Below are 11,237 nucleotides of genomic sequence, written 5' to 3' on the forward strand. Positions count from 1 at the left end.
TGAATTGAAATTCATCTCTCATCATAGAAACATGTGTAATCACCATTATAACAAACCTTTCCATATGATTTAACCAACAAAGAATGGAATGAAATGAAAGAAAAGACACTTTCTCTATACGTGGTAAAGCTTTGTATCAAAGACCGATGCACATTGTAATGAGCTTCCTTCCCGTCTTCCAGTAACTCAGAATCTGTCTCCAACCGGAAGTCTACCGACCGAATATGCTCAGATTTCTACATAAAGCACAATTTCTCCAATCAAAAGCTGGTATGAATCATAACCCATCTCCATATTTCAACAGTAGCGGATCGTATCTCAAGTTGGTCGCAGTTGAATTGGTATCAAAACTCAGACTTCGTTTGATCTCAGCAGCTCATCTGGCACATCACATGGAAGAACAACAAAAAACATATAATGTCGGGTCAATGGAAGTGCAAGATTCTGGCACGATTACTTAGTTGGCAGAAACACAGGTTGACTGTCTAAAACAGAGAAAATGAATGAGGCTAAAATGAAATCTGTCATTACTTGCTTATAAACTGGCCAGTCCATGTCCCAACTTCGATATCATATGGCATTTCGAACATTCGTCAAACCTCTATTAGAGGAAACCTCTGAAATCCCATGGGACGTGCTCTGAATCTCAGCCAAAGGGTTCACAACAAATCCATGACCGCGTTGTAGCCCCAATCTTCTGGTTTCCAGCTTAAACGTTCCCGAATGGCGACTATTATTGGCTATGTTGGGTGGGGCAGCGATTGGGTGCGTGTCTCTAGAAGGAGAGAAGTGTGAGGTTGAATTTCGTGGTTCTGTTCTCCTCCAGAACTTCGGACTCAAAAATTCTGCACCAGGTAGTTTACAGCAGGTGGATCCTGCAGAGTCAACCTTCGACATTCTTCCAGCTGACATAGCTAAGTCGTATGAGATCTCATCCAGTGCCAGCTCCAATCCCTGTACGCGTGTCTCCAGAGAGAGCATTCCGTTTTGAGAGCTCCCCATGAATTTCTGAAGGAGGAACACTTACCAAATGTTAGGGAGATTCCATAGTATTCAAAAAGGCATTTATAAATCAACTCAACCCATCAATTCCTAAATTTAACCGAACACAACCAAACTACGCCTTGTGTACCAATCAATTGCTACACGAATTGAATTTCCGTTTGACTGGAAAAATAAAAAAATAAAAATTGCTACATGAATTATTTTTTTCTACTCTGTCGAGAGCCAAACAATCTAAAAACTTACCTAATTCATGTGAATCATGTCCCTTATATACAACCGCAGCTAGCCCACGTTAGCAGTAATCTTACATGAATTTTTTTCCCTACTCTGTCAAGAACCATTCAAAAGGCATGAGCTAGTTTCCTTCCTACTTTGTATGTAATGAAATGTTAGGCGTCTTGTTTTTTTGACAGTCTTTTGGTCTATGTAGTTTGTGGTTGTAACCTTTTGTTTCTGTACAGGTCTGTTATGCCCAGATAGTTTTGGGCATCCTGTTTGTACATTCAAGGCTATCTCCTTAATCTTCTGGTTGGTCTCTTAGTAAAGTTACTATTCCAAAAAAAGGAAAAGAAGAGGCATGAACTAGTCTCCTTCCTATCCCAAACTACCTTGGTCTATTTTCTCCCTAGCTACCTTCAAATGGATAATTAGCAGGATCAAACCGGCATGAGTAAAGTTTTTGTGGTTTCGTATGCGTTTTCTGATTATTTTTCTCCAGAGTGCATGATTTTGTTTCATGTTTTCTTGGCAGTGTGGTTGTGATCCATCGGGGGGTGTTCGTGGGTTGTATGCATGGAACCTAACTAAAACCAAGCTGTAAGACCGGTCCGGTTTTGGTTCAGTTCCGGTTCTATCCAATAAGCATCCAAACACTTATTCACAAAATATGAACTAATTAAAGAAATAGGAAGATAACCTGCGGGAATTGGAAAGGAAGGAAGAAAATAAAAGTTTTCGTAACAAATGAGATTTCATCTCTAAATAAATTAAGTTTAGCAAGGAAAAGATTAACCTACCAAATTTAAATACATATTTAATTACACACTCATATGTATTTCTATATTCATCTTAGTTTTAAATGGTCCGGTTCGATTCTAATCACGGTTCATTAATTGAGAACCAGTAGCCAAACCAAAATTAACGGTTCTTATTTTTTTGGAACCATAACCTGGCCGTAGAACCGCAGAACCTGACCAAATAGGACGGTTCGGTCTGGGTCGGACCGGTCTTACGATTCGGACGGTTTTCTTGAACACCCCTAATTTTAGCTTTGCATTTAGCATTCACTAATAGTACTATGAACCAAAACATGAAAAGGGTGATAGAATCTTCGGTTGCCCTATGTAAACACCCAGCAAAACCAAACCCCGTTTGGAACTTGTGGAAAGAAATGGAAAAGAAGGGAAAATTTTAAAAAATATCTTCCCATTGTTTGGTTTATAGAGAAGGAGAAGATAAAGTTTGGAAGACAAGTTCAATTTTCTCTCCAATTTTCCCTTTCCATCTTCAAGTTCCAAACAGAGCATATTGGGACCCTTGGGCTGATTTCAAATAGTTTACACCCCATAATCAGGATCTTGTGTAGGATGACTCTCAACCCAGTAATCTAATAAGTTTCAATCTGTTACAGTGATACTTATCTACGAGAGCACAGTTTTACAAAAGTGCTACACATACAACGGTTGTGTAAAACACAACACACAACTAATCTCTAGCCGTCCATTGCTGTAATAAATGGTCATGATTCGTTCAAACTCTTCCCCATAAAAGTTCAACTTTTTCTTGGAAGGGTTTTTTTAAAATGTAGACCGTCCAAATACATCTGAACGGTCAAAATTACGCACACAACCAACACAACGGTTGTGCAAGTAGCATTTTTGACAGTTTTATTACTCTTGCCAAATACATTATGTCATCTCATCCCATATATGGAAGAATTTGAACTAATGAAAGAGGAAATGAAACGTTCAAATGGAAGGGAATTACCTGCAGGAGATCCAACAAGCTGGATTGCTGGTTTTCTATATTAAGAAGCTGCGTGCGGATCAAAGATAGATCCTCATACTCTTTCTGCTCTCTGTACACATCCTCGGGAACATTACCAACTACAACGGTGGATCCTGAGCTCTCCTCATAACACGGAGCCACTTGACATCCGGCTCTAACACCACCGAATTTAAGCATCTTGTTATCCCCATTCCTTTTCAAGGGAGCCCTTTTCTCTTTTGGATTTGCAAATCCACGTCTCGCGTTATCACCTTTCTCATCTCTACTCTCAGAATCATCCCCAGAATCCACCATTGTGGATGGAGTATGAGCGGCAGCAATTTTGATTTTCGAACCGGTGGGCTTTTGCTTATCCAGCTTCCGAAAGATTGCTGGGCCTGATTTCATGTCTCTACTATCAAGAGGGCTTATTTCACAGGCGGGAGTCGCGATTGAATCAGGTAAAGAAGGCTTGTTAGTTGGCATGCTGTTCTTCCTCATTTGAGGAGCTCTAGACGGGACAGAAGTTTTGGGTCGATGTGGAGATCGCCTATCGCTTGCATCCTCTGCCCAAACAGAAAAATAAAAGAGAGAAAAAACAGACTTAACATCATAGAAACTAACAAATGGAGGTCAAGGACCCAAGAGACTCCTGGAAGTTCAAACACAAAAGAATGGCAAGTATGAGGGAATAAGATTCATCGTTCCATGCTTCGGAGATAGAAACCAAGTAGACTAATGGATTAATCAAGGTGCACGTAAGCTGGTCCAGACATCCGTTTATAAAAAATCCCGAAAACGAAAGAAAAAATAACAGAGAATTTTGTACCTTTGGGCGAAGATTGTTGTTCAGGTGAAGATGAGATCTCATCTGAAAAGTCAGGAATCTCCTTCCAAACCTCCACCAACTGATTCATAGTCTCCCTCACAATCTTCACCTACGCACCAAGAAAAAAACATCAACCAAAACCATTTCAATTGTCAATCCACGTTTCCCAATCCTATAACCAATCCATAAGCAATGGCACGGACACAATTTTGAAACACTAACTTCAGGACAATTGGGTCCAAAGCCCTTCGAATTTTGATGCATGTGATCCCGCATACATCAAACGGCGTCCAAAGCCCTTCGAATTTTTTGATGCACGTGATCCCGCTTACATCAAACGGCGTCCAAAGCCCTTCGAATTTTTTGATGCACGTGATCCCGCATCACGTGATCCCGCATACATCAAACGGCATCCGAAGTCCTTTGAATTTTGATGCATGTGATCCCGTATACATCAAACGGCTCCGAACACAAGTGTGTACTGTACTTTTTGTTATCAAATCAAACCAAATAAAGTCAAACCTTATCGAATCTTTTTGCCTCGAACGTCTTCAAACACGACGCCTTAAACTCCGTCAACATTTCCCCTTCCACCACCGCCAACTTCACCAGCGCCTCCGCCGCCGCTTTCCTCGCCGCCCAATCGTCGCTTTTTCCGATAACCTCAACCAAACACGGCACCAAACTCCTCACCGTCTGCTGACTCGAAGCACCCCCCGCTCCAATCACACTCCCAATAACCCTCAAGACCGCCGCTTTTGCCTTGAACCCCTCGCACCTAACCAACTTCTCCAGCCTCGGCAACAGCTTCTTCAAGTACGCCGGCTCCGGATCCGGCGATCCGTCGATCGCCGCCGCCAGACAAAGCGCGGCGCCTGTCTGAGAATTCACCTCCTGTTCATGGCACGGACGCAGAATTTCAAAGTTAGGTGGACGAACATCAAAGAAAATTATAACATATGAGACACAATATTAATTTTCCCAATCCAAATCATGAAGATACTATAACATATGATTCTAGTAGAATTATGGAAAATGGATAGTGCGGTCGCCGAGGCTCATCCGCCATTAGGTCGTACTTGCCTGTTCAGTGACGAGAGACTCAAGTATTGGTTTCGCGATGGAGTTGAACGGGGGCTTGGTAATGTGCGAGGAGATGGAGGAGGCGGCGTGGACGCATGCCGACCGGACGGAGGAGTCGGGGTCGCGGAGGCGGCGGAGGACGGAGGAGAGGAGCTTGGAGAGGTGGGGGGAGAGGGCGTCACCGTGGGAGGCGGAGAGGAGGGAGATGAGGCGGAGGCATTGGGCGCGGACGGGGGACTTGTCGGAGGTGTCGGTGGCGGAGATGGAGGAGAGGAAGGGGGGGAGGGAGGCAGGGGGGAGGGTCTTGGCGATGGATTCGAGCTCGGAGGCGGCGGCGGAGTGGGTGTCGCGGTCGGAGAGCTTGTGGAGGCAGGTCAGGACGCGGTGGTTTAGGTCCCGAGTTGACTCCTTGGTAACTGCCATTTTCAGTTGGAGTATTTTGTGTGAGCACGAAGGATTGAGCTCGTAGCTAGGGTCGAGGGATGAGTAAGGGTGGTGGCGGAGTTACGGCGGAGGAAGTGGGGCCGGCGGAATTACCGGCGACATTGGCCTGGGGTAGCTAGATTAAAGGCGGTAGTGTAGCCAGTTTGGTTATGGTTCAGCTTTGACTGACGGTTTTTGAAAACTTTGAGCTCTCCTTTTATAGAAGGGGACGACAGTTAAAAAAAAGGTTTGAAAGAACTTTTCCTAATCAGGCATTTTGTTTTTTGTACTAATTAAAATTAAAAGAATCATTATTAGTTTTTTTTTTTTCTATAATCAAGAAAATGACAAGATTTCTTGTGATTAAGTAGAATTATGACCCCGTGAAAATGAGAAAACTATTTGGGAATGACTTCGGTGTCCCCGGTCATTTTAAGAACACCGTAACTTTTGACATAACAAAATCATTATGAACATAACTAAATTTATTACAAGCATAATCAAAACCATTACAAGCATAACCAAAGTCATAACAAGGCATAACTTGGTTGGTTATGCCTTGGTTGATTTTTGGTTATGCATTGATTGGTTTTTGGTTATCCTTTGGTTATGCCTTGTTATGATTCTATTATGCTTGTAATGATTTTTGTTATGCTTGTAAGGGTTCTGTTATGCCAAAAATTACGGTGTCCTCAAAATAACCGGAGACACCATAGTATCATCCTAAGTATTTTGATCTTGAGGAGTATCTTTTTTCTTGATTTGGATTTTGATCTTTATGTTAATTTTTGTTTATTTTCTTAATTTGGATTTTGATATTAATGTTAATTTATTCATTCGAAGTAATTCAACATGGTGATGCAACCTTATTCTACTAAAAGAGGCGCACCCAGTGCACGGAAACTCACTCCCGCATATGCAGAGAGGCTAATTTATATTACGGTCTTACTATTGTCAGCCCATTAAACTGACGATAAGCATAGTAGAAGATAAAAAAAATACATATTTCTGTATACTTTTTATACCCTTTAATATATTCACATACTTACTATTGTCAGCCCATTGAGCTAATTTTAAGATTTTCCAATTTATAATCATCCGAACATATCCCTTCTTCTTACCTACAAAACATGTAACCGTTCTTACTATAGATTCCCAAACCAAATTGGGAATGCATTCCTTTTTCTTTCTTTCTTTTCTTTTCTTTTCTTTTTTTTTTTTCCAATTTCGAATATAGATAAGAAATGCCGTTAAAGAAAAAACCCCCAGAAATGAGTGACCTAATTTGATGAAGTGACGATCCCGAGTAGAGTTGATACCTAACCAAATAGTAGTAGGAGTTGGTCTGAAGTCCGATCAACCCCGTACCTGCCGAACTACTTCAGTTAGACTTGTCTTTTCTCGTTTCTAATTGAGTAGTAGTAGGATCTTGGAGGAAAAGAGGGGTCCAGAATTAAATTAGGTGTGATAAAGATTACAACACTTTTATTTCAAATAAACAAATTAAAAATGGTTTTAAGATAATAAAGGAGAAATTAAGGAAGTGTTTAATCAATATGTAGTTGGGGTTATGAACGAATTTTCTTCTTACCAATATGCTTAGAAGCATCATCCTATGAGAGTAATTATGGTTAGTCCTATAATTGCAGCTTCACGTTTTTTGTATTTTCTTCGTAACTATGTATCTAGCTCACTAGCTAACTAACTTGTCTACGAAATCAATTTCAGTCTATTAGCGGGATCTCAATTAAAACTGGACAAAACTTTTTATGGACTGATACAATTCATTTAGTGATAGCACGTGGGTGAGATCAAACCCCTCATAACCAAAGATTTCAAGATACCTTAATTGCTAGGTAACCATGATCTGAATTTGAGATTGAGAATGGCACCAAATTGTATACCAACATTAATTTTCTGACTTTTTAACACTGTAAAAAGTTGAAAATAGTAATTTTGATAGTCATTTTAGCATTAATGGGCGGACCTAGCTTTTATGAGATGGTCAAAGTTGTCTGGGTGGACTGAGAAGCCAAACCCAATCCATAAAAATGGCCCCAGGCTACTAGGCGGGAGGGTTCTGCACCATCTGACCATCACATGGGAGAGATCAGAATATGACAAACATCTCATGTCTCGCGCGCGCTCCCCCCCTCTCTCTCTCCCGCGAAGTTAAATTGTCTAGGTTAGTTTATGCATATTTCAACTAATTCTTTTTTCAATTTGAAAGATAAGCCATATGCACCAAGACTAAAAAATTCACGAAAATTTACTTTTTTGCGGCCTAACCCAAGAATCAAACAATTATCGATTGTGTGAGGAGTAAATACACCAATCAACTGGACTACCCTTGGACTCGCCCTCGGTAGCTACGATCTCTCTATATCCTTATCGTGGATATACTACAAATGCACGTCCATTGTTTCTTTGTGATTAATGGCCTGGTAGTGCTTCATGTCTTCTTGCACTCCCCATGTGCAATTTCCTTGGATGTAGTAACCCAACCAAATGGAGAAATGGCCTAAAGAGGGACAAAGACTTCGCAGGACTTCCCAAGTTGAAGCCATATCCTTATTACAAAGACATTCTCTAGGTCGGCACCAGCTGTCACGTGCTCTGTATTTGGAAACTAAATGTCAGATTCAAATATGAGTCGACAAAACCTTTACTGATATTCAATTAATATGATTCTTGTAATGAACGTTCAGCATATCGAGATCTATAAAATGGATCTCAGTAATCATATTATTGACTAATGACAAGGAAGACATTTTTGTTATGCTGCTAATACTTCTCAACTGGCTAGCCATCTGAATTCTCAAATGCACTGCTGGTAGCAGCGCAACAAAGTTGCAGTCATCGATTCTCCTGAGAGGCCACAATTACCGTGTGCAAGGAAATGAGATGGGGAGTGACGGGCGTCAAAAGTAGGGAGTATGGTGTCTATATACTGTGGCATACAGTTCTTTACTGTAGGCCAACGAAGAAGTAGAAGGAACACGTATCACAAGCCATACAAAACGTCGCATTGAACCCACAAATGCCTTAGGCAAAAAAAAAAAAAACCCATGCCTATAACATAAGAATTCTTCTTGTTTGGGATTGTTCCATGATGATTCTTTTGGTTCTTGTTACTTTGCTTGAAAACTATTTGGGATTCTTCTGGATAGCTGGTAGAAGCAGACCCTCCCTGTGAGTTTAATCCCTTTTCCCTTCCATCTGATTTATGTAAACTGCTCCTGAAAGATATCTAATACAACGTTCTATATTCTCAAAAAAGAGAGGTAACCAATCCATAGAGTATATCTCTTGTTCTACTTATTTTAGTGCCGACCACAGCATTTACGTTGTTGTTGGATATTTAGAGTTTTTAACTCTATTAAAAATGTTGACCACCGGTTTCGATGGAAAACCGAACCGAACTAGTAATCGTGATTTTGGTTATTGGTAAGATAAAATGAAAACCGCTGTTTTTTTTGTTATGGTTTTTAGTTTTAGCCTTTTAGGTATATTCTCCGGTATTGGTTTCGGTTTTACCATCTGTATCTTTGTCCGGACTTGGGAGATGAATAATCGAGGTGCGCGTAAGCTGACCCAGACACTTACGATTGTCAAACCCAAAAAAAAAAGAAAGAAAAAAAAAAAGATTAGAAGCAAAGAAGAAGCTCCAACTCAATTATTGTGGCGTGTTTTGGTTTTGGTTGAAGAAATCCAAATCTCTCCATCAAAAGATCTTCGCCTTTACTCTAACTCCCCTGTAAAGTAAGCTAGGCGCATCAAGAAAGCTGATTTTTTATTTTTATTTTTATTTTCTTTCAAAAAGAAAGCTTTGTTTCATAAGCATGAATATGACTTCCCCACTAAAAACTATTAAACTACTATTAGCAGAAATGGAACTTGGAGTTGACGGTACGAGACTCAAGAATTTGCTTCCTCCGAAGTTCTAGGTTCGGAACTTTCTTAGTTCTATTGAATCTTGTTGTGTCAGATTCAACCTTTAATTGAAGCTAGACGATGAGATTGGTCTCCCAATTACTCTTAGCTCTGTCCTATTTTGATAGTTCCATATTCCATTTTGAGTTTTCTAAAATACATGTCTACTTTCCCCAAGTTAGCACCAGCTGAGTGCCAGCACTGCTGTAGCCTGTAGGCCAGAGAGAATTTATGGAAATTAAGAACAATTTATTTTAGATCTTAATTAAAAATTGATCATGATTAGGGTGGGCGCTATTTGGCACGATAAAGTGTAAACTACATCGTACTCTTATAGCCATATGATCATCGCCGCAACGAGGGCTATGAAGCATGTTATGTTATGCATTATGGTAGGATCCATTTATTTATTATTAATTAAACTAAATTATCTCTCCCCACCCTTAATAATTTCACGTGCAAGCTTAATTACCAAGTGAACAATGATTCTTCAACAAGCTACGTACGAATTTTCTAAATTTTTACTTTAAGTTTCTAATAAACAATTAATGGTTGTCTTTTTGCTGTACTTTTGAGATTGTTTAATTCAGATATTAATATTTCTGTAATCACCATTGGATCTTTGCAGGAAGCTAGCTAGAGCAATTCTTCTTAATTGGTTTATAGTAATTTATTTTAATAATTAAGAAATGCAAAGTACTATAAAAAATAAAAAATAACCTTGTATTCTTAGAGAAGGTAAGAAATTTTATAGCAGATATAATTGTTATAGAGTAGTATTAATGTGGAAACGAAAAAAAAGGGGAGAGTATATCAGATCTCAGATCTAAAAAAATGGTTTACCTCTTTAGGGTTTACCCCGTAGGTTTTATAGAATGAGTGTATTTGCTCCCCAAGTAAGTTCGTGCTAGGCGCGAGCCCCGTGACATCACCTGTAACCGTTTCCAGTAGGCGATGTCATACATGACGCTCAGTGTGCACGTGTCTAGAATGTGACACCCGGTCACTACGTGGAACCGAGGCGTCATCGCAGGCGGGTCATAAATCGTTGGGCTCGCCAAATGGGCACGCTCAGAGCCAACTTCGCAAGTCTATTTTCTATTTTCCAAGTCGAACAATCAAGACGATTGTATGGGAGGGAAATGACAACTTTTAACAAGGCTCGAACATAAATGTAATGTCCGTGTCGTCCGGCACACCAATCTCTTGATTCAATTAAACTACTTCTATTGAAGGGTTAAGTTTATTCAATTGTTCATCAATGTAGGAGCTTTTTAAATTTTTTTTTTTCATTTCTCATAATTAATTTTCTTTTGTCAAAATGGCAACAATGGAAATTTTTCTTGGGGTGGAGTGCAGAATTAGGTGGGCCTACTTGGGCCCAATCTTGAATCAGCCCAATAGCCCCTGAATTCTTACACTTCACACCAAGTCGACTTGGGCTTTGGGATGGGTTTTAAACATGACTAAGGCCTACCAGTAGCAGAGCTGGACTTAACCCATTCAAGAATTGAACATAGGAGTATATTTCAAGAACCTCAAGGAAAAAGGACCAAAATTGAATTCAATTTTTTCTTCAGGGAACAAAAAAATTTGAGGCGGAGAAATCCATTATGCAATAAGAAAATGTTGGCATCACTACTACTAGATACATATCTCTATGCAGAATATGTAAAATCTCAATATTAGAGGAATTATAGAAAATGTTAAATTCCACTGAATTTTTTTGGTTACTGTTCGTATTACTTCTTACTTAGATAGATACTCATGATAGATTTCCGATTAAAATGATTGTTAACGAAATAATGGATGCAAACAGTACATCCCACAAAATAAAATGCTATACCCGTATAAATCAACGACAAAAAATAATCCACAAATATATAACATTCCCTCTAAATTGAATTTCTAGTTGGGTTTGAGAAGAATAGGTGCACTATCTTTGTATGTCAGTAAATTAAGCCAAGGAGAGGAAGAT

The 11,237-nt window shown here is 39.7% G+C and overlaps 1 protein-coding gene across 1 annotated transcript; it reads right to left on the minus strand.

Annotated features, from left to right (window-relative positions):
* Positions 1-5,529, minus strand: LOC131311016 (TORTIFOLIA1-like protein 4). The gene is made up of 6 exons (XM_058338328.1): positions 4,904-5,529; positions 4,343-4,714; positions 3,821-3,929; positions 2,992-3,557; positions 532-1,008; positions 1-380 (listed from the first exon to the last, which is right to left on the minus strand). The coding sequence occupies exons 1-5, from the start codon at positions 5,324-5,326 to the stop codon at positions 571-573; spliced, it is 1,908 nt and encodes a 635-aa protein (XP_058194311.1). The 5' UTR covers positions 5,327-5,529; the 3' UTR covers positions 1-380; positions 532-570.
* Positions 5,530-11,237: the final 5,708 nt, after the last annotated feature.

This window comes from Rhododendron vialii, chromosome 12a, assembly GCF_030253575.1.
Source record: "Rhododendron vialii isolate Sample 1 chromosome 12a, ASM3025357v1".
In the NCBI taxonomy this organism is placed as follows: domain Eukaryota; kingdom Viridiplantae; phylum Streptophyta; class Magnoliopsida; order Ericales; family Ericaceae; genus Rhododendron; species Rhododendron vialii.

Coding starts and splice junctions, on each gene's coding strand:
- LOC131311016 (XM_058338328.1), bottom strand. CDS start 5,326: ATGGCAGTTACCAAGGAGTCAACTCGGGACCTAAACCACCGCGTCCTG. Junction 4,715..4,903: donor AGTCTCTCGTCACTGAACAG/GCAAGTACGACC, acceptor TGCCATGAACAG/GAGGTGAATTCTCAGACAGG. Junction 1,009..2,991: donor GCTTGTTGGATCTCCTGCAG/GTAATTCCCTTC, acceptor TTCCTCCTTCAG/AAATTCATGGGGAGCTCTCA.